The sequence below is a fragment of the Danio rerio genome, chromosome 15 (assembly GCF_049306965.1).
Source record: "Danio rerio strain Tuebingen ecotype United States chromosome 15, GRCz12tu, whole genome shotgun sequence".
NCBI lineage: Eukaryota > Metazoa > Chordata > Actinopteri > Cypriniformes > Danionidae > Danio > Danio rerio.
In genome coordinates this window covers 21,665,001-21,690,219 of record NC_133190.1, presented here as the reverse complement: position 1 = coordinate 21,690,219, position 25,219 = coordinate 21,665,001, and the positions used below count along the sequence as shown (strand labels likewise).

General features: G+C 35.6%; 1 protein-coding gene across 38 annotated transcripts in view; it reads left to right on the top strand.

Moving 5' to 3' along the window:
- Positions 1 to 25,219, top strand: part of igsf9ba (immunoglobulin superfamily, member 9Ba) — a 108,612-nt gene that overhangs the window by 12,029 nt on the left and 71,364 nt on the right. For all 38 annotated transcript variants that reach the window (XR_012390805.1, XR_012390803.1, XR_012390793.1 and 35 more), the window contains exon 2: positions 17,558 to 17,755. Coding sequence is in view for 4 of the 38 variants with exons in the window: in XM_073923591.1 (XP_073779692.1) it covers positions 17,558 to 17,755 (198 nt within the window). In the remaining 34 variants the exon portion in view is untranslated. The remainder of the gene's footprint in view (positions 1 to 17,557; positions 17,756 to 25,219) is intronic.

The window sequence follows — 25,219 nt, the reverse complement described above, 5'->3', positions numbered from 1 at the left end:
GTTGTTCTGGAGTCATGAAAAGGCCACTAATACTTTTATATTAGTAAGAATATTTTTTTCAATTCAGCTTTACACGGTGTCATATGAAAATGTGGTCAATGTAGTTTTGCCACTTTGTATTAAAGCCAAAATGAAATGAAAGTTGTGGCTGATTGTGCCTATTGAAAAGTATACAGTATCTGAATAAAGCAACTTCTGAATAAAAGAAAATGTACGGCAGGACTTGACCTTGTCTATGGGGAATTGATTGAATTGTTGGATCATTTAGGTTTGTCACTGTGTGATTTCCAATAATCCAACTAAAGTCATAATCGAACTTAACAGAAATCGAATTAAGGCATGTGGAGTATTTTAATTTTAGTCGCATTATTGAAGAGCAGTACAGACATGTAAACACCCTAACCAAACAAATACCGTCATGTAGGACTTTTTGCCGCATTTCGGGACAGGATATTCCATGCACTCATGGCTGTTTGACACTATTGTCTGTACCTACCGAGTCAGCAAGGCAATTAAAACAATACTCTTCCAGCAGTCCTTACTTCATACTCGCATCCAATACCTCAGTTTGTCACAGGGAGATTAATGAAATGTTCCTGAATGAAAGTGAAACTGCCAAACTGCAGTTAAAGTCAGAAAATTAAAAAGGAAACACATGAAAATACATGAAACTCCAGAGGAAACGTTGGATAGCGTGACGACGCAATGATGTTAATCAATCTATGGACTATAACATGTAAAACAGGATCAGGAGAGGAACATTCTAAAGCAACTCATGTAAACTCCTTTATCATATTATTGTCTTATTCAGATTAAGGCAAATAATTCGATGTCCATGTAAATGTAGTCATTGACTTAAACCTAAGTGAGTGAGATATTGTCCCACTCACATTGGAAATCTCATTAGAGAGGGAGAGAACTTTTAAAAAATTTATAACAATTACAGAAAATGCTAATTGCCAGCCAGATCTAACAGGAAAACAAAACTATGTCATGTAATGGTAAAAAGTAGCAAATTTGGATAAATTTGTGGATGTAAAAAATTGTGCCCCTAACCCTTAATTATAATCTACACTGAGGGAATGACAAGATCAATGAAACTGTATAAATTCTCATTAATTTACATAATATGTACTGTTACATTTCTCTAAGCTCTGTGCCTTGTTTGTCTCCATAGTTCCCTTATTAGTTACCATTGAAATTCACTGACCACACCCTTCATCTTGTTTGTTTCCATAGTAATTTACTGCCCGACTTGTTCTCTCCTGTATAAATTCCTCAGTGTTGCCTTGGTCTTAGGCTGCGGTCACACTGCACTATACTCCCCATATAGACTTTCATTCATACGCACATGAATGCGTCAGATCGGAAACGCAAGGTCATGCGTCAAGTTTCACAGTTCGCTGCGTTGCAAAGCTTGGTGGACTCTGACCTGCTAAATCACATCATATGCTTGCTTGAGACCAATTTAAGATCAAAATATAACCTCTCTGGACAGAAATTTAAAACATGGACCAACCAGTCGCTTTTTTTTAAGGTCTAATCATCTTGATTAATCCCACCCCTTTTCGCAGCGCCTCAACATTTCACATTTCAACATCTCGACATTTTGAGTTTACTCTCTTTATTAGTGCGTCAAATACATTTTACAACAGATGCAAATTTGCCTCATGGGCAGGGAGGGCTTCTGTCAGCCTAGTGACTCTAACTTCATTGCTAAATGGCTAAGGTAAATTTTATTAAGAGAATAGCTGTGTTTCTGCTGTTGTGTTTTAGGAAGACTGAAAAACAACGTCTATTCATTTGGAGCCATGCCTGAGTAGACTAAACCCAGCTCTGTGAGCATATAAACTATACGTTGATGATGGAAGCTTTCAGCTTCAACTGTTGTCCGGTGTCCGCAGGAAGATTTTCCCCCGGGACACCAACAACAGGTGCTACATCATAATCACTCTCCTGCAAGAGAAAGCTCCTGATTGGTTAACGTGGCGTGAATGTCCGCTGAAGTTCAGATTTTCCAACTCGAGCGTTTCGAGTAAGCGATTCGATACACATGTTAAGTGCGTCAATCACGTCAATCACGCAAAACTCTCAACTCGTAATATAATAGGATGTCTATTCGCGTCTTTGCTTTGACTTAACATGTAAATCAATCACGCTTGATGCTTTTTCTGCGTCTAATATGAATGCAGCTTTACAGATTGCACCCCCACTCCCAACAAAACCATTGAATTTTCAAATTTGTAAATGCTCCAAACCACTGATTCGAAACAAAATTTCATAAAGGGTCCGAAGCTTGATGAGGCTGTGCTTCTAGAGCAGCCATCACCAATGTCCTCTACACAAGGGCATAGATTCACTCTTGACATAAGTGGGGACATACATCCCTAGAGCGCATGCATTGCTTAAATTGTAGTGCCTTAAAAACATAAATAAAGTACTTAATAGTAGAAAATAAACACTTAATAATACAAATAACAATTAATGACTCATGTTCTACACTGCAAAAGTCAATTTACATGATTTTACTGCAACTTGGCTTTAAGGAGGTATGAATGAAAAGAAATTTAGAGAGGTGTATGATGCAATTTAAGTGTTTTATTCTGATTATTTTTTATAAACATGGAGGCCAAAATCAAAACTCTATTTCCATTAACTGCACAGCCTTGCTTAATAGTATTATAGTGAACTCATAGCAAAGTTGACTTAAACCTTTTGTGCACAAATTTGGTTGACCGAGCATTCTTTTATTTTGAAGTCAATTCAATTATTGGTATAATTTCAGTAATTGGTGGGGATGCTCTGTTCATGCCAGTTCAATACTGTAAAACACAACAGTCAACTTTATCAAATGAATTGAGTGTAGTTAATTCAAAATAGACTGAAAGTTAATTCTACTCATTTGAAAAGAGTTTTGAACTCAGTGTTGAAGGAAATGAGTTAATTAAATACCTCTATTCAACTTAAATGAAGTAAGTCAACAGTACTCATATAGATTAGTTTTTAACTCAAATGATTTGTAGTGATCGGTTTCCTCAAACGATTTGAGTTCTCTTAATTTATTGGGTTTTACTGTGCTCAAATTGCTTCTTTTACTCAAATGGATTAATTCACAGTACTCATTAGGATTAGTATTTGAACCTAAATTGTTTGTTCCAATCGGTTTCCTCAAATGGTTTGAGTTACCTGCACTTATTGGGTTTTACAGCGTACGCCCTTGCCCCTACACCAGATATTGTATACCTGTAACTCCACCCGCACTAGCATTGTTAGCCTGGTCACTCATGCTATGTGTTGCTTTCTTTGGGCATCTCTGACACATGGCTCTCTGAGATGTGACCTTCATCGTGTACAGGCTGGCATTCAATTACAGGTTTGTCAGTGGCCGGTGCAGTCGAGTGGGTTTGTGTCCTTGAGAGCCCACCTCTGCTCTGTTCTCCATTTGATTGCCTATTCATGATGTGTCCCACTGGCCCTGTTGGCAGGGAGACTAGCGCGGCCTCTTGGTGCACAGATTACGCTTCATCACAGGAAGGGATGCCTGCTGCTGATGCGCTATCATATAGCATTAGTTTATGCCATTAGAGAGCATGAAAAGACTGTACTGAACGATAAAATCTGCATAATTATAATGATGAATGTAAACAAATTTTCGCGTCAGCTTGTAGCATGTTGGCATTAGTTTATTCATCCTGCAAATGGATAATTCCATCTGCTGGTGGAAAGGGTATTTAAGTTGGGGATTGTTGGAGCTTTAGTAACCATTCAGCTTGGTTGTTTGTGTCTCAGAAAGGGAGGGAGTCACACACCACTGTGAGCTTCTCTTTAAATCAACCCATTCATGGTTTGTGGTGTTTTATAGCAAATTCACCCAATGAATGTCTGATGTGGAAGTACCATTGAGAGAATAAGATCAGATACTTATTTTATGTGACATTTTCTCAAGTCAAGAGTTAAAATATACAGTTGAGGTCAGAATTATTAGAACCCATTTTTATTTTATTGACACAATTCTGTTTAACGGAGAGAAGATTTTTTCAGCACTTTTCTAAACATAATAGTTTTAATATCTCATTTCTAATAACTGATTTATTCTATCTTGGCCATGATGACAGTTAATAATAATTGACCAGATATTTTTCAAGACACTTCTATACAGCTTAAAGTGGCATTTAAAGGCTTAACTAGGTTAATTAGGTTAACTACGCAGAATAGGGTAATTAGGCAAGTTATTTTATAACAATGGTTTGTTTTGTAGACTATCAGAAAAATATATAGCTTATAGGTGCTAATAATTTTGACTTTAAAATGTTTCTTAAAAAAATGAAGAAACTGCTTTTATTTTAGCCGAACTAAAACAAAAAGACTTTCTTTTTAAGAAAAAAATATTATCAGAGATACTGTAAAAATGTATTTGCTCTGTTAACCCCCATTTGGGAAATATTGAAAAAAATCAAAAGGAGGGCTAATAATTCTGACTTCAATTGTATCCAGTTGGGTGACATTGCTAAATAAACCTATACAGAACTATTGGGTAAAGTTACTTTTAAAAGTAATATATTACAGTCTTAAGCCTATCGTAATCTTTAAAAAAAAAACAATAACATACTTTTACATTAATTTCTTTAACAAAATAACTAAGCAACAGGTTAAGTTACTAAAAAAAAAAAAAAAAACGACAACAACTTGAGATTGTCTTTTAAATGAAACTCACCCACCACTATATTGTGTTTTATATCTCCTATATATGTATAAATTGGATTCAAAATATAGATTTAAGTTGAATCTATATTGGCCCATGGGCCAAAGTTGGTCTATGGTAACCTTTGATTTGGCCCTCTAAGAAAAAGAAGGAGAATTTTGGGGAGTGTTGGGGTTAATACATTTACAGTTTTTCTCAGTCGCTTTGGTGCATTTCTCACAACACTATTTACATTTGCACAACAGTTAATGCATTTCTCAAAACAATTTTTCATTTGTGCACATCCTAGTAGCAGTTTCTCATTCCTTTCAACAAATTGCAAATGCTTTTCGACATGCATCAATTGCTTTTTTATACAAGTCTCTGCTGCTTTATAAAATTATCATTCATTTATGTCATGTCAGTCAAAATTAACTATACTTGTGAATGCTGTATAGTCATTTCATATAAAACCAATAATCCTCATTTCATTACTTGAGTCACAGTTTTTCTTGTTTGCTTTGATGCAGCCGTCAACTGAAACTCCACATTTTCAAAACAGTTAACACACAGGCCTAAACAGCGGCACTCATGGTCAAAATTACACATTTTGCTTGCAAAACTCACATACCGTGTCAAATCATTTACAATATGCAACAAAAGCTAGTTTTACCTTCAAACAAAACGACTTGCAAACATGTATATGAGTTCTTTCAATTAATCATTACACAATGGACAACAAAACACAAAATACAGAACTCAGTGTGAATCAGTGCAGCATTACTTGACATTGTAGCCTATTACCAATGCCATTTGTTGTCTTTCTATTTGGGCTGTCAAATTTGCATTTTTGCAAAGAACTGGATGCAGAATAAGAAATGCTTTGATTAAATTTATTTTGAATTCATGAAGTTTTTCAAACTGTGGCTGAAAACTGAAATACTGTAAAAAAACAAAAACAAACAGACAAAAGTAATAAAATACTGTAAATATTAGAGAAAACACATGTAAACCAATATACAGTCAAATCTTTTGGGAGTATAGGAAATAGCCACTATTGACCTTCTCCATCCATGCTGTCACAGAACACAGACTTTCCATCATTTCCAATGTTTGCCGACTGATTGCTAAATGAAGATTTGTGTAAAGTAGTGTCAAACCGGTGCTTCAGTGAATTCATACTGATCTTGGTAGTTTCTAATGGTTAGAAATAGATGGTTTCTGTTTGGTCACCATAGCTAAAGCAATGAAGTTTGGACTGCTTGAATGACATCCGTGTTAACTGTTTTGATAAATGGTGGGGAAAATGTGTCAACCCAATGAGAAAGGGTTTACACATCTGCAAGACCTGTCTTTTGCTCTGCTGGGATAATGATAATGAAAATAAAGTGGAACCTAGTTTCTTTAACCAGGTCAAAGCAAACAAGAAAAACTGTAATACATACAAAATGTTGAACTAGTTGTCAAAATCTGTAAAGCTAATTTTATAAAAATGTTTTACAGTTTTTTCTCAGTGGCTTTGGTGCATTTCTCACAACACTATTTACATTTGCACAACAGTTAATGCATTTCTCAAAACAGTTAGTCATTTGTGTACATCATAGTAGCAGTTTCTCATTCCTTCTAACAAATTGCAAATGCTTTTGGACATGCATCAATTGCTTTCATACAACTCTCTGCTGTTTTATTACATCATTTGCATATGTCATGTCAGTCAAAATTAAATAAACTTGTGAATGCTAAGTATCTGTGTTTATATTTAACAGTTTGTGTTTGTAAGTAACAGATGAGTTGCATGTTATTAATCGTTGCACTTGATAACAGTTATAATCGGTGATAACCACGTCTCGAAAATTCTGAACCAATCAGAAACAAGTATTCCTGAGGGATGTGCAATAATAAATCATATTTACCAAAGGGACAGTTCACACAAATAGGACTATTTTGTCATCGGTTAATCTTGCTGTTCCCAGCCCTGAATGTTTGTAGCCAAACATGTTACAAAATTTTAATATTGGAATATATAAATATTAGAAAATTAGACAGATTATAGCTTTTTATCCTTTTTTGTATATATAGATAGATAGATAGATAGATAGATAGATAGATAGATAGATAGATAGATAGATAGATAGATAGATAGATAGATAGATAGATAGATAGATAGATAGATTAAGATTTTTTTCCTGTTAATATTTGATGTAATTAGATTGTCTTCTGTGTAAATGTTGCATTTTCCAACAATTAATAATTTACTATGGACTGGTAATTTCCTCATTTGAATATGGATCCTTAGAGGGAAGCTGCTAGAGTTGCATCCTTGATTTCCGACTATTATAGGGAAAACGTTTAGTTGAATTTTTTTATTTTTCTTATATTACAAAATTAAGGGGTTCATGTCAGGAATTATGATTTGGATGATATCTCAACACAATCCTCTCTGTGCTCAGCAAAAATAGGCAATGTGAGCTTGAAGTAGAAGGATGTTTGGTCTGAACACCTCAGCATATGAACAGACAATGAGGCTACGTTCACACCGCAGGCAAATGTGGCATGAATCTGATTTTTTCCCCCTCATGTGACACAGGTGATGACAGTGTGAACAGCCCAAACCGCATGGAATCTGATCTTTTCAGGTCAGATCTGTGCCACTTTCATATGTGGTCCTAAATCAGACACAGATCTGATGATTAGCAATGTGACCGCAGTGTGAACGGTTATGTCGGATTTCATGTGACTTTTACGTAATCTTTGAGCAACATGCGTCATCATTCTGTGCTGCAGACATCATCTACTCCTCAGCAGCACAGTAGAATGGCACACAGAGTGATTACAGTACCACAGAAAGCTGGTTATTCATGTTGAAAAATAATTTGAAGGCATAACTGGTGCTTGTTAACTAATCTGGTTAACGATTGAGGCACGGGTAGATCGCTTAGCCGTAAAGCGTTGTGGGTGTTGTGGACGGTGGATCTGTGCAAATGAGGAAGAACTTTCTCTCCGAGAGAATAAAGGGCAGGTGCTCGAGCACCCAAACCCCCTTTCTGCATGTGCCTGTTGTTTATAACGAAGTACAATTAAATAACTCTGCAAACAGAGATAAACCATCTCCACCATCATAATTCAGTCTGCGGCTGCTTATTAACCCTTTATGAGTTCACTATATAGCGGTAGTCAGAGCGCCACGCACCTCGGTTGTCATAAATCACAAATGATCAGTGTTTTCAATCAGACTTATTTTAAGTCTCAAATGCCGAAAGAGACATTAGTAGTAGCAGAACAAACATTTACTGTTCATGAATTACACCACGGTTGTCTGTGAAAAGGGTAATAATCATATAAGCATGATCTGACAACGTGCTTACTCATGCAGCACTTTTTTATGCTCCCCGTAATGCACTTTTGCGCATGAGTGTCAGTTTAGGACCATGATCTGTTCACACTGCAAATCTGATATTGGAAACATTTATAAGAGCAGTGTGAACAGCCATGCAAAAAATTCAGATCTGAGAAAAAATCAGATTTGATCACTAAGCCTTGCAGTGTGAACATAGCCTCAGACGGTACTTATCTTATGAATAAAGCTTCATATTTCTTTTGCTATACTGATCTGGTCATGCTTTTTCTCCTTAGTATGACCTCAAAAGGGATTATTGAGTTGTTGGCATGTTGACCTTGATAATTCTTCTCACCAGAGCTGTGTGAGCCAACATTTCTTTTTCTTGAACCAGCATGACCAGGCAGAATTTATTACAATTTATTAAAAATGTTGTACAAGGTGTAGGGAAAATATGATTTGGTCATAAAAATAAATAAATAAATAAACATATCGTCATCTTAGAACTATAAGGTATTATCTGCCATTTTTGTCAAAATTGAGTTACCATTCTTATTAAATGACAACCTATTTACAATATGGGAAGTTATTTACATTTTAATGTAATATATATTATAAATTACTTTTTATTTATTATATTTTGTTTTCTGTGCATTTATTAATATGTTAAGTGTCTTCTTAAAAAAATAATGTTGTCATTTAGAGCATTTCTTTGGCATAAGATTTAAAAAAATATATATTTATATTAATCCTTAGACAACTAAATACCAATTATTTAACTATGTAAGAGAATTATTTGTTGGAATAATCCTTATTTTCAATGAAAAATTGTTATTTTTACCAACTGTTGTTTTTTGAATGAAATAAAATGAGTACAAAAGAAATAATGCTATAAATTACAATACATTTGTTTGAAATTTAAAAAAATGTTATCAGAAAAAAAACTATAATTTTTTTACTAAAACCTATTCCTAATGCATATTAAATCCAAAGAAATTGCTAATTTACAGTTGTTCTCTTAATTTTGTTTATATGTCATTGTTTTATATTCAGCAAACTCAGCTAAAGACACAGGAACTGACATATAACACAAATATGCGCCCATTTGGCTCACCAAAAGCCTATATAATGCAGTGTAAATGTGTGGTGTGAGTGATGGGTGTGTTTATATGTGCTGAAAGGGTCGTGTGTCTTTGTTGTGCCTTTGGGAGTGAAAGCAGACACAAGTGGATTAAAGGGGGAGTGGTCACATGACTTCAGCTAGTACTGGGGTCCAGCACCTTTAATCCTCATGTTCCTGCGCTGCCATACAGTCATTTTCAGTAATCTGTCTTTCTTTCAGCTGCAAAAACAGATTTTTTTCTATCCACATAATGTGTAATTCATAAAATAGAGTTGAAAAAATTACTCTGAGAAGCCATTCTTATTCAGTTTATTTGGGTTAGGTTTTTTTACAGAACGATGCAAACATGCACTGTAATTATATAATTGCAACATGGCATGAACATACCTTTAATCATGAAGTCACTAGTTCTATTTCATTTAATTGATTATTATTTTCACAATCTTGTTTGATTCTGTCAAAAGTGCCAATTTTTGCTTTCTTTAAATAAGTGTGACTAGGCTTGGGACGATAACAGGTTGTCGTCCAAAGCATATGTTTCATAAAGAAATCTGTGTTTTTGAAACTAAGGAAGATGGCAGAGGTCAACTATTTATGTTAATCATTTAGCCTGACATGTTTACTGTTCCAAAATTATGTTATGAATATTATGTGTATTCAATATCTATTTTTTTACCCAGACATTCAAAAGGTACTTTTTTTGAGCAGTGATCACAATAGAGCTGCACGATATTAGTAAAATCTAGAATTGTCATTTTATAATATTTTTATTTTGCAATATTGTGATTTGAATGCAATTTAAACTTAAAGGGGTGATCCACAGTGATTTTTTAAGGCTTGTTTGTGTTTATAAGATGCAAAGCAGTGTGTGTTCATTACAAAATCTCGTTATTTTTTCATATGTCCTACATTAATTATATACAGATACTCAGCTAACATGAAAATGACTGTCATATTTCCTAGTTCCTCCAAAGGCCCACCCTCAAGAGGCTCTGATTGGTCAGCTAACATAATGTGCTGTGATTCATAAATTTAAGTTACATTGCTACTGCATGCCAACTAATTCTCAATACATTATAAGTAGCATGTTAGGTTGGGGTTAGGGTTAGGGTTATGCCGCCTTTCCACTGCACATGACAAACAATTTCCGGGAGTTCCGATCATCTTTGTATGTGGAAAATTCGAATCTGATTTGAGCTGCAGATTCTTCCGACTAGACTGTACGTGACCGGCCGACCGGATGTGATATATTTCTCTGTTTTCCAAGCAGATCCATGCGTGTGATCCATGCCATGCTTTTTAATCAGAAATTTATTCCGAAACAGTGGTTAAAATTGTTACAATGGTGCTCTTTGTGCAGTTCGCTTTCACACAGCAAAGTTTATAAATGGACCAAAAGAGCTAAAACAATTCGCGTGCGAGTAAACTCTCCTCACATTGGTCAGAGTTTCAGGGTTTATTTTGCAGAGTCCAGCTCAGCTGTCTTGCGTCCTTATTTTAATTTATGACGATGAGCAATAAGACAATATAGGCAAAAAGCTGCACTTTTTTATTTTGAATGGTGACACCCACAGACATCGTCACCAAGTATAAATCAGAGGTAAGACTTTGTCATACATAGCAGCTGGCTTATGCATTATAGGCTTTACATTATAGAGAGAAATAATAGATAAACTAAGACTGCAGTTTCATCAATTCCTAATGAATAAACAGCTCTCGGTAATGGTTAACATGCTTTCACTTTCGTATTTTACATGAAACGCACATTTACCGGTAAGAATGACCTCCCGCCCTACTCATAATTCTCTCTTCATATATCCGTATATATGCCTATGACATATGATGCACTGTGATATAGCCGGGCTTGGATCATATCGCTTTCTCACTACGATTGATCCGCTCCCGAGTTCGTTTCAATTGAGCCAAGACCAATTGATTTGGTGCAGATCCGAGAGCGATTGCTAGATTCACATATGCTAAACAAACCGCACTAACTGAGCAAACGAGACAGTTTAGGTGCGAAACAAAAGTCTAGATGTGAAAGCACCCTTAAACACAGTCTACTAAGTAATTGGCATGTAGTTGAAATGTAACTTTTAGTCAACAAAATGTACAATAGGGACCATCAAAATAAAGTGTTACCTTTTTATAAATCACATGACGTAAGTAACAGTAAGTGTAAAATCTTAGAAAGTTTTCCAATTCTGATTCAAAGGATCAGAGAGAAACTCTCTCACAGGGGAACAAAATGAAAAAAAGTATAGTGGCTATAAAAAGAAGCTGTCTAAATATAGCTACATTGCTATTTAACAGACTAAGTGAAGTGTTAATTATGTGTGATCTTGCAACATTTTTATTACGCTATATACACTCCCGACTGGGCAGAAGTGCTACAAGATGACAATTAGCCCTTTCCAACAAGGCTAAACGTGGGGCTCCCTGACCCACATTTCTGGCTTAGTGAAATGCTCTTTGTGAAGCTGCTCTGGGCTGGTCATGTGCAGATTGTAGTGAGTTTATGTTCTGCATGCGTCCTGTCGGTCTCTCATTAAAGCAAAGCTGCTCCCTTTGTGGCGCTTTGCAATCTTCTGCACCCTCAATAGTAGAGCGGATTCCAGGGCCGTGACTGGAAGGTCCAGCTCTACTTTAGGAGTAATTTGATTAAATCTGCACTGTTTCAGTCCAAAAGCTGTGTGAGCTAAATCAAATAAAGTGGATTAACTCTTCCACTGGATAAAGCTGATTAAACTGGTAAACAAATCACAGCTGCATGTGAGTTTGGTAGAAAGTAGAGAAATGGCTCCTGTTTTTATATATTTTTTTTTGGATAAATGCTACTGATTTGTCAACAAACAATTTTTTTTCATAGGATTTAGTGTTGTCAGAAGTACCAGTACTTTGGTATGAAGTTGGTACTTGAAATAAAAAAAAATGCAACAGTACTAGCCTTTCTTAACACCACTAGCACTGAGTACCAGGTCAGTGTGTACTTGATGGCGGGTGGCTGATTTCAAATGCTCTGTTGTGTGTTTGTGTGCACACTCTCTGAAGAGCATTAGAGGTTTCTATTTATAATGTGTTTTGCAGCTTTGAGAATTGTAGCCAATCATTTGTTTTTTGACTACATGGACATAATTGTCAATCAGTGGACATGAAATTGTGTGCGCAATACAGTGCATTAGTGCCCTTCCATTTTATTAATAAGTATTTTCCCCATTAATTTCAGCACAGGAATGAACAAAACAAGTTTTATAAGCCTTGAATCCGACCAACCAGATATCACAACATTACAAATTTGGTTTGAAGCAAAGCAGTACACTGTAAAAAAAACCACTGGGTTCTAGAGTTGGGTCAATAGACGATGCCATCATCTATCGCCCATAGACATCACAATGCTGAGCCAGCATTGAAATCCTCACCCACACCCCTGTCACAGCAGCATTATGCTCACAATAAACACACACTCAGGCCCTGTTTACACTAATACATCTTCATTTTAAAATGGCTTCTTAGAACGAAAACGATCCATATCCACACTGGTGTTTCATTTAGATTTTCTGAAAGCCCTCTGTCCGCATTATACCACTAAAAACACACAATACATGACCACACACACAGGCATGCACTGCCGCATACCTGCACGTTTGAGCTCCAGGCAGTCATCTTCGGCATCATGTACAAAGACTTGAATTTAATTAATTCTAAAACATTGCATACCAACAAAGCTGTAAATGTGCGTAAGCAGTAAAAAAAATCAGATGTATGAAACACTGCGTACGCAGAATCCCACGCCCCTCGCATATTCTCTTTATACATCCGAATTAATGTTAAACTGAGCGCACGTGCACGAGCACAAAAACCCCTCCCTGTCTCCTCCCCTGTATAAATATGGTAATGACTGCGAAGAAGGGTGGAAGAATTTAGCTGACGCAGTTAACAGTGAGGTCTGAACATCACACTGTGAGTGAATTAAAAAAGAAATGGTCCGATGTAAAGGTGCGGGTTAAGAGAAGAACAGCGGCACTCCGTCAAAGTGTGGATCGAGCAGGCGGGGAAACAGGGGATGCTGAACTAATACCTTTTGAGGAGAGAGTTGCCTCAATTATGGGCGACACTTTACTGTCTGGAGTAGCATCTGTGTCTGTGGTAGACACCGATGTATTAGAGGAACACTTTGTTAAGGCGGTATAGCAGCATGCCACCGGCATTTCAGCTGCCCAATTGCCCGCTCTACAACTCTGCGCTCTTGGTGAGTTAGTGGGTTGTTGAGGGGGGTTAACAGCCATGTCTTTGGTGGAAACCAGGGTCTAATTTTATTTTTAATAAAATTAAAAAAATTTAGCAGTAAAAATGCGGCCCTCCAGGAACTGAGTTTGACACCCCTGCCCTATGGAGAGAAGTTTTGATCTGCAGATTGTCATGCCACATATATAGATCAATACAAAATTGTATGCTATTATTCTGCATTTCAGCTTTTTATCAGTTTTTCTGACCAATCAAATGCTCCGTAGAATTGGAAGTGTCCCACCCCCTCCCAACATTATATAAATAACACCTTGCTAAAGTCATTATTGATGCTGATTGGTTAATTGCTGTGTTTTATTTATGATAAAGCACAACTATGACTACTTTCCTATATAACAGCACGGTTAGCAAAATGGGCAATCAATATATTGTGAAAACTCTTCTGTTTACAGTGTTATGTCAGCCAAAAAAGAAATATCACAGCCTTTTCCAATCAAATAAACTTGTGTGTGGCAGGCTGGAAGCCAACAATTTGTAATGTTTAAAAGTATGTCTAGTACTGTATGTTCATCAAATTTCATTGTTAAATGATGCTTCCTTTAAGTGTAGTCTGTGAATTCACAAAGCAGATCTGGTTGGATTTAAAATACGTAAAACAAATGTATTAGTATAAAGCAGGGAAGACAGAGAGCACTGTTTTTGTAACCTACTTTTTCTTACATTTTACTGTTAGCGAATCACTTAGTTTTCCATACAGTGTCTCTGTGGTGGAGAATGCACTGTCAGCAGGTCTTTTGATCCCGGAGGTGATTTTCCCCTTCATTGAGGCGCTGAAGCCACGCTAACTCTGATAGAGGAGAGAGGGCTCGTTGGCTGTGGTGGAGCTACTGAAGAAAATCCATTCCCCCAATAAATTTTCTGCTGAGGCAGGTACAATGACCTTTAGCGCTCTGATAGGTCACCCATAGGCATGTGCCGTGCTTGTGCATTGATTGCTAAAAACTCTGGCTGCTCTATTGTAAAACCCATCCAAGTGTGAATTAGCTGAGATCAATGAAGTGCGTGGATAAGCCTCTTGTCATCTCATTATGTGCTTGGCTATTTCTTTTAAGTAATAATTACCCAGGAACTTTCACAAGTCCCACATTTGGGAACCTATTCAAGTCTTTGGTAAGAAAAAAAATGTTGGCTATATAGGACTATGAGCTGCTTGACATGTCACTTTGAGAACAATTTTTAGGGTCAAATTTTGAAGGAATAGTTCACTCAAAAATAAAATAAAAAATGACCCCAAAATATTATTTTCAAGTGCAAATGAATGTAAAATTTTATTTGTTCTATCACGTGAACACAGTTGGAGTAGTTTTACATTGTATCCTGGCTCTTCCATGCCATGGTGTTGGGTAGTGGCTTTTATTTTGAAGCTTCCAAAAGTGTAAAAATTAATTTGCCCTCAGAATCTTTAATCACTTATCATTACCTTCTCTCCCCTCTCTAAATTACTTTTGGTCGTTTACTTTTGGTGTCACTTCTGGTCACATGGATTTTGAACGGGACAATTACGGCCTGTCTCATTTAAAATCCAATATCAAAATTCTATTCCCCAAAGGATAAAATTATGCATCCTTACATTTGTGTCTAGTTTCAGTTTCAAGAGGATTTACTTCATGATAAAAGAATTCAAGACTTCACACTTTTAAAGCTTGTTTTCTTGGGGCATGCTGTCCCGGGAGAGAGCCTCATAAGATCCTCGAGCCCAGGGCTCCTTCCCGTTTGAAAGGCAAGAGGGGAATTTGAGCTCAGGTAGATCTCGAGAATATGAACAGATACTGATTGCTTCTTAAGAGATTACTACTTGCTAGGAGCATGTCTATGGTGCTGATTTTGATTAGTCCATTACCTTAAGTTGCATGTTTTTAGATGGTGCTAGAAAACCTAATAACTGAAAGAACTAATAACTGAAACCAGTTCAAATGTTCTAGAAAAAACGTGTTAAAGTAATGCACATATGTAAAAATATGTAATGTCCCCAAAAGCATGTTAAGAGGTGTTTTGACAGTTCAGACCCACCTTACAGGTGAAAAGCTCAATACAGATGGTATTACTTTAGAAAATGCGAATTAAAATCGTCCCATTTGGTTCTGTGAAGGCTCTGTTGGCTCACTATGTGTGTGCGTGCTGATAGCCATCACATGCGCCTGTTATAATCATTATAAATATGCCGATCAAACTGAATACAATTTTACATCATCAAGACATGGCAAGCAGCACATTGATAATAATAAAAAAACATATTAGATTACAAACAACCCAACAAGTTGTTTAACACATGTGCATCGCTTCTATTATGTTTAAACATGTTATATTTTTCCTGAGGTGATTTAAACCAAAATACACAATGACACTCTATCATACATATCTACAATGATGAGTATGGTTACTTACTGAGTTATTAACGCACAGCATTACCACACAAAGAAAGGACGGACTTTGGAGGAATACAACTCCATTACAGTGCACTGGACAAGTCTAAAAGTTTTGACCCACGCATGCGCAAGGCAGGCAGTTCTGTACAATTGCGCAATCTATCGGCTTAAAGATACCTGACTAATTTTGACATCAGAGCGATATGGATAACAATAAAAATAGCATTTATCAGCCGATAACGATATGGCCATCGATGCATCCTTAATTTCATCTTTTATAATCACAATTTAAAAAACAGTTTGCAGTAACACTTTGATTCTCCCTGTTTACCTGTCATAAAAGGGGAAAGCCCCGCCCATTAGTAACTTTCTCTCCCTAATTAGCATGGGACAATAGTCTTGTTTTTTTATGTACCACTATGCTGACACATAGGCATTTGTAGCTCCACCCTCTAAAAAAATTAGACCTGGTAGCACAATTTTATTTGAATTTAAAGCGACTGTCACTAATTAAGGTAAGTGACAGAACCTAAAAGGGGCTGCTTTGGAGAGTTATAAAAAATTATTTGTGGGTTATTTTGAGCTAAAAGGTCACATAAACACTCTAGGGTAGGGGTCACCAACACTGTTCCTGGAGAGCTACCTTCCTGCAGATTTCAGTTGGATCTCTGACCAAACACACCTGTCTGTAATTATCAAGTGCTGCTGCTGGTCCTAATTAATTCGTTCAGGTGTGTTTGATCAGGGCTAGAGCTGAATTCTGCAGAAAGGTAGGATTGGTGACCTCTTCTCTAGGGACAACAGATACTTATTTTAAATTTTGTGAAAAGGGGCATAATAGGTCCCCTTTAACATTCGTTTCAGGGCTACTTATTAAGCAGATAAATGTGTTTGTGTAACAGAATTTTTTATTTTCATATACTCCGATCACTGACTTAGGGTGGCAGCTCTATGCACGTTATGCGTGACTGATGAATACGACATATGATGGAGGATGTAAGCTGGGCAAACACTTGTGTAATACTGTATAACATATACAGTAATGCCTAGCCAACTAGTTATGTTGTTTATTGTCATCTTCTGTGGTAAACAAACTGTGCTGCAAGTGGTTCCTGTGAGATGCATCTATTCTCTGAGTTTCTGTTACAAATATACATACATCGTACATGTCTTTCGTGCATATATATGAGGACGAATGAGGCAGAGGTGAATATAGCTGTGTAAGAATTCCTATTTAAATTACGTTTGTTCTGCATGTCAAACTACTGTAGGATTGCATTTGGCAGATGTGTAGACAAGAACCAAAAGTACTTAAGCAAAACTATATGAATATGTAAACCATTACATCCCAACAACTTTATACATTTGGTGGGGTCTTACAGCCACCAATTTTATCAGTGCCTTAGTGGAATTGAAGTTGGATATTATTAACCAGCCAAAGCTCCAAACAAACATAGTTTGGCCTGATTTTGTTTAAAATGATGACACACCAGTTTATTCTTCAGTTTGGTTAATGTACACTGGGACATGTGAATCTGCTAATTATATTCCAACAGTTTTGCTTTAAGCAGTAATCTTCTTTAAATCAACATAAGTGTAAAAATGTATAAATATAAGACTGGACTTGGTTTTGTTTCTTTAAATTTGCTTGGATGGTTGTGGTTTGATGATTATGAGGCTCATGTATTTATAGAATTTTTTTAGACTGTATTGAGTTAATGTGTGTGTGTTTTTTATGTGTCCAGGTGCCCACGGAGTGAGAGAGGAGCCCCAGTTTGTGACGGCCCGTGCAGGAGAGAGCGTTGTTTTGGGATGTGACGTGAGCCACCCCCTTAACGGCCAGCAGACTCCCTATGTTGTGGAGTGGTTCAAATTCGGTGTGCCTATTCCCTTCTTCATCAACTTCCGCTTCTACCCTCCTCATGTGGACCCTGAGTACGCCGGTAGGAGCCAGCATTCATCTGAAGTCCAGGGTTTAATCCCAAATAATAATGTAGTTAATTCAACCACAAATGCTCACAATTGCTCTTTCTATAGTGAATGATTGTCTGACACAGTGAGGTTTTTAATAGCTCAAACTATAAGTTTTTTTAATAGTAATTCGAATAGAAGACCCTAATGAAAATTAGAAATGATGTCTAACTGACTGAAATAATAAGTTGAAATACTAAAGTTATAAAATGAAATAAAAAAATATGTAAATAAAAATGTTGCTGAATGAAAAACAAATAAAGTTTTAAATTACTTAGAAATTAGAAATGTTGCTTCACTAAAATAAATAAAATTAAATTAAAAATAAAAAAATTAAATTGAATTAAATTAAGTTAAAGTGTGATGCTGTGGCACAGTGTGTAGCACGTTTACTTCACAGCAAGAAGGTCACTGGTTCGAGCCTTGGCTGGGTCAGTTGCCAATTCAGTGTGAAGTTTGCACTCAGGTTTGCAACTTATGTTTGGTACAGGTGTATTAGGTATGCTGTAGTGTATAAGTCTGTTTGTGAATGAGTTAGTATGGATGTTTCCCAGTTATGGGTCGCAGCTGGAAGGGCATCCGTTGTGTAAAACATATGCTGGATAGGTTGGCGGTTCATTCCGCTGTGGCAGCCCCAGATTAATAAAGAGACTAAGAAAAAAAGAAAATAATTCAATTTAATTTAATTTAACGAATTAACCATTAACTATTTAAAAACCTAAATGTAAATAAGAAATACATGAAAAAGTTAAATAATTAAAATTACTTAACCTAAAAAATACAATAAAATTAAATACAAATATCTTTATTTCATTATTATGTCATTTTTACAATGACCATTTTAGATGATTTATTCTATGTTGAAATGAGATTTTGACTCGCACATTTTTAATGTGTTTTAGAGTGTTTCTTTTGGGAAGATAGTAAGTTAACATAAAGATTATACAAGCATCAGAACCACCACAACCAGCCTCAACCAGATAAAAAATTCCTGCAACAATAATCGTGTATGAATTGGTTTTTTAAGGCTGCATTTACACTCGGTTACATGGTTCAAGTGACCCAATTCCGATTGCTTTCTCTCATGTGGCACAGATCTGATTTGGCCCGTGTTCGTGTAAGCAGGAAAAAATCACAAGGATTTTGATTTACGCAAATCAGATTCAGGTCTTGTTGATATGTGCAAATTTATCCAGTATGAATCGGATCTGTGTTCTTGTGTCTGCAGTGTAAGCAGGTAGATCAGATTTTAACCGGTCAATGTGAGTTGCGCATCATTAAAAACCATAGCGAATGACGTCAAGTCTGACGCTTTCATTTCAGAACAGACTTCAGCAGAGTCACAAACTTTAAACCTCATAACACAAGGACTAAAAAAGCTTTTATATTGTCATATAGCACAAGTATTTAAGCATGTTTATGAAAGAGAGAGAGAGAGAAAGAGAGAGAGAGAGAGAGCCAATAAAGTACGAGTGGGTCATTAAAAAATTCAGATATAGCAAGAAAATCGGATTTGACCATCAAGATCTGCAGTGTAAATGCAGTAAGTTTGCTCTGATTACATTTATCTACTCATGATGGGGAAAAACATTTAAAGTTCTGGTCACACCTGCAGTCTTCTGTCAGAGTTTGAAAGTGCTGAATCTGATCGAATGTGTTCATTTTGTGTGAGGCTGCTGAGCGCAGGCAGAGTTTTTCTTTGTTTACTACTTAATGTGAAAGCAAGAGCTTTGTCCGACCCGGAAAAAAAAAGAGTGTGAGCAGCCCTTGACATGGTTTGTGAAAAGCTTCTGTAAAGGCTGCACTCATTCTCTTTCAAGGTGCATTACAGAAGCTTAATTACCGCAGATCTGCTGCTGGTCGTCTGGCTGAAAAATCACTCGTTGTCAGCACTTCTCCACCACACAGAGCTGCTTGAAACACATCAATCTCTTTGACTGCTAGAGATTATTTAATCACTTAAAGCGGACATGTCCTAAAACTCTGACTTTTCCATGTTTAAGTGCTTTGACTGGGTTCTCAATGCATCTTTTAACCCAGAAAACATGAGAAAGGACTACCCAGTAACTTTGTTTTGGTATGCCTTTTTCTGAAAATGTGTAACAATCAGATTCTCATATCTCTCTCTGTTAGTAATGCAAGATAGGGATCTTTATACATATTACCATTTGTCAATCTGAACGTTTCCACCCACTGCACCATCACAGCAGTCAACATTTCTGTTTACTTGCTGTATAATCTAGAGATTTACATTGTCTGTGCGAGGAATTACATTACCAATGTGTGACAGACTTTTTGTGTTCTGTAGAAAAAAATAATGAATCGAATCAATTTTACAATTTTACACTGAACACACTTTTCTGTTCTGTGAATGCGAGGTGCACCGCACTGCCCTTTTTTGTTGACAGGACAGCTGCATATTGTGTGTTTGCATTGCTGTTGATATCATAATTGTAATATTTAATATTATTTGATAATAATTTTAATAATATAATCGTGATATTGTAAGATTTGTGAAGTCAAACAGCTCTGGATAACTTGAAACAGCGACCACAAGTCTCTCCTCCATCTGTAAAAGTCTCCATAGTCATCTTTACAACACAAACACTGCTGTCACCTCAACGCAAGGTATCCACGGGGTCTGAAAAAGTTTTAAAGTGTCCTAAATTTCAAAAACTAAATTTAAGAACTTAAAAAGTCTTAAATTGAAATATGCTGTTGTGGGTATTAAATACTTTTAAACAGGCCTTACTTTTCACTAATTGTCCATGCAAAGCTAAAGACAAATGGTACAACCATCAAATCCATCTAAAAAGGTTTAACAAACAACATTTATTAACTAATTAGCAATATGGTTTAATTATCTTCCTTACATCCTCACAATAACATTTGTTTAAAAGTTATCTGTCTTTATGCATACATTTCTGTTGTGCAAAAATGTTATTTATTATAGGTTTTAAAACTTGTGTTTTTTAATAACTGATCTAATAACTGATTTATTTTATCTTTGCCATGATGACAGTAAATAATATTTTACTAGATATTTTTCAAGACACTTGAGTTTTACCATTTTTGAATCCATTCAGCTGGTCTCTTGTTCTGTCGATAGCACTTTCAGCTTAGCTTAGCATAGATCATTGAATTGCATTAGCATCTTGCTCAAAAATGTTTAAAAAACAACTACCGCCAGACAGTTTAACTCTAGGGGAGTTGTAAAATGAGCCTTTTTCCAAAAAAAAGTGGAGTGTTTCTTCAAAAATTGTATATTTACCCTCGGTTTGGGATCTACATGTAGCATCTTTATATTGCAATTACTCATAAATCCTCTTTACCCATACAATAAATAATTGATTTCAGTAAGGGAGAGCAAGGGGAAGTGAATTAACCATCATCTCTCTATTTGCTTGTGGCCTCTTTGCATTTTAAATGAGCTATGAGATGTAATGTTCAGTGGCTGTGACTGTACATTACAGTCTCCTGTGGGCACTACAGCGCCACCATGACAGTTTCTCCACACCACAAGCCTTTATTCTTTCCGTGTGCACACAATTACAACTGAACTCCAAAAGGCAATTACTGTAACTCACAATGCAATTTTGTGCTGCAGAAATTCCCAACTCCCAATTCTTCCACCAGTTTGGCATATTAGGAAAGCCCATTGTCTTTCAGACAGACAATCATTGCAGCAGTTTAGATGTGATTTACACAGGCTCTGCTGAAGTGATTTTTAGCTAGAGGCAGATTGTGTTCATTCAGGACGGTGTGTTTACGGGCCCCTAAAATGCACTGCACAAATGTATCCACAGTCAGGAGGCCTGCAGGAGGATTTTAGTAATTAAGCGCCTAACGAGTTTGGATAATGAATGACCGTGTGTGCTCTGTGTAGAGAGAGCAGTGTATAAATTCATTCCTCTGAGGGGAGCACTCGCAAACTATTATTCAGAAAACTATAATTCAAATGTGTATTTTATATTCATATTTTAATATTTTCAATTGTTTATGTTGAAAAATAAATCTCTTATCCTCACCAAGGCTGCATTCATTTACAGTGAAATTGTAATGTTGTAAAATATGATTAGTATGTTTATATTAGAGGTGTGAACCTACACTGGTCTCACGGTTCAGTTTGGCTCTGATTTTTTAGGGCATTGATTTGGTTCAATTCGATTTCTCGGTGCATTGACGATGCTTAATACATAATTTTATATTTTAATTTACAGCTCAATAATTCTTGTATTAAAATTTATAAATAAATGTATATTTACATACTATTTGTGATACAGTTTTGTCCTTTACTTGCAGTCATATATATGTACCTTTAAAAACTCAAGTACATGCACAAAACAACATGAGCATTTATAGTAATTAAACAAATGTAAATATCCTCTTGCTTTCTGAGCATTGTCGTGTGGGTTCTTACACCCTTATGATTGGTTATGTACTCAACAGATAGGGCTGCGATTAGCTCTAACGCTAAACAGCAGCGGCGATCACAGCTGATCCATGATAGACGTGTTGGAGAAACTCGCTCTACAGACACGCACTTGTGTCTGTATCCAGAAGTATTGCTGTAACCGCCAAGAGGAGACAGCAGGTTAAGGTCCACATTGAGAGAGAGAGAGAGAGAGAGAGAGAGAGAGAGAGAGAGAGAGAGAAATGGAGTTTACTTTCATTTTCTCTATTACAGTAAATAGGCCTGTGCGATTTGAGAAAAATATCTAATTGCGTTTTTTTTTTTTTGTCAGAAAATGCGATTTCGATTTGATTTGCAATTTAATTTTGTAGTCAAGCTTCAGCTTAATCTGTATCGTAGCTTCTTACTGCTAAAATGCAGCAAGTGTTAATTTAAAATGCAACTAAAAGATATTATGTAACTTAAACATTTATTCAAATTTAATTCAAGGACAGTGAGTTTGGACAACCAGCTCATTCATGTATGTAACGAAGACAACATTGAGTCGTCATCAAACTACACCTTTGTTCAATATGAATAGGTGCCCTCTAGTGGTAAAAAATACATACTGTGGCTTTAAAAGTTAAAGATTTCTTTACTGGTAGCAGTGTTATAGGAAACAGTTGTTATAGGCTAAATTTTCTGCTGTGGTTCCCAAACTTTCATATGTTAACTCAGATTCATTAAGAAAGAATAACATTATCAAACGTGACCTGAAACCCAAAAGTTTCAACGCATGAAGTTAAGACAGAACACTGAATTTTAAGTCTATAGCTGGAAAGAAAGTAATGCAGTCCTGCTGTCAGCGGCTTTGAAAATGACTACTGTTTGGGGTTACATTCAGCGTGAAGATGCAGTCTAACTTTGATGCCGACGCTGCCCGATCCCATCAGTACTTTATCACCCTGCACGAAAATAGCGGTGATTTTTGAAGGCCTTATTTTTTTACTGCAAGACCGCAGCCTCCTCTGCCCCATGCCATATTGATTTTCTGCTCTGGAAAGCTGCCGTTTCCTCTCTCAGGTGCAGTTGTGATCCCAGTGCTTATGATATCTACTGCTCAGTACACAGCAGCATGAAGTATGAAGGCCGGCCGGAGTGTAGATACACGAGTCTGAGACTTTAAAAACATTCATTCCCAGCTAAAGTCCTCAAACAGGCAAATGAGAGATGGTATCATGGTATTGGACGGTTCTAGAGTAGCTTAGTTCAGTCGTAGAGATGCTTGACTGCACAAACTTCTCTCTCTTCTGTAACTATTTGTGTTGTCAGGTTTGCTAAGCCTCTAAGTACAGAACGTGTAGCACTCTGATGTGAGCTGTGAGATTTGTACTTTAGTACAAAGTATAGAGATTGTGTGGGAGGGCTGAAATTAGGGGAATACTGCTTTGCTTTTTGTAATGTTAGAAATTGTTGTACTGGCTGGTTTACTGTGTGTCTATCTGTGTACCCATATAGAAATTCGCTACATGGCAATGTATGCAAATTACATATATGACGTACAGTACATACATTTCACATAATTTATTTGCCATAATACTCTAAATAAACAATACAAAAACACATTTACAAGACTATCATAGATGTAATTACAATGTTATACTAATGTAGTAATAATAATGTTATTACAAAGTAATTACATCCTAAATAATAGTTTGTAATTACATATCTACTGCGTATATTAACAAATAAATACACAAATACTGTACATGAAATATACAAATGAACAGTTAAGTTAATGCATATTATATTGAATGTAACTACATTGTAATTACAGTGTAATGACAGTAGTTATAATGCAACAACACAGTAATTGCACACAACACAAGTTTTTAATTACGTTATATCGCAGATGTATTTGTTATAACAAGGTAATTACATCTCAGATGTAATTACAATTTTATAATAATTTTATACCAATGTCATTACATTCAAAATAAAAGTTTTAATGACATATGTACTGTCTATATTAACATAAATACTGAACAATCGTACTCGAAATATACAAAGAAACATATTTATAAATATTATCTCGGAAGTTATTACAATGTAATAGTAGTGTAAAAACATAGTAATTATGTAATAATGTAACAGCACAGTAATTGCATACAATATAAAATATTGTAATTACATGTGTGCTTTGTATATTTACATATACAACTAAAATACTGTGCATGCATTATACAAAGAACTATTTACATGTACAAATTTTATCTTAAATGTAACAACAATGTAATTTCATGTATTGTCATAGTAATTACAATGTAATGCCTTGATAATTACATCCAAGATAAATGTGTAATAACATATTACAACGTTATAGCAATGTAATTACAATGTCTTAACAACAATATAACAATGTAATTGCAATATTATCACAATATAGTAATAACAATGTTATTATGATGTTATAACCGTGTAATTACAATGTTATAACAATGTTGTTCTTACAATGTTATTACAGTGTTTTAACCATGTATTTACAATGTTACTTGAAAATAGTTACATCCGAGATAAATGTTTGTAATTACATGTTACAATGTTATAACAATGTAGTAATAACAATGTCATAACAATGTTATAACAATGTAATTACAATATTACCAAAATGTAGTAATTCCAATGTTATTACTATGTTTTAGCCACATAATTACAATATTACTACATAGTAATTACATTCAAAATAAAAGTTTGTTATTACAAATCTGCTGTATACATAAATACTGTACATGAAATATACAAAAAACATTTTTCATACATATTATTTTGGATGTATTTACAATGCAATAGCAATGTAGTTACAATGTAATTGTATAGTAAATAAGTTTGTAATTACATGTTTACTGTGTATATTTTTGTATAAAACTACAAATAAACAAATACTTTACATGCACTATACAAAATATTTACATGTATAAATGTTATCTTGGATGGAACTACAATGTAATTACATGTATTGTCATAGTAATTGCAATGTAACAGC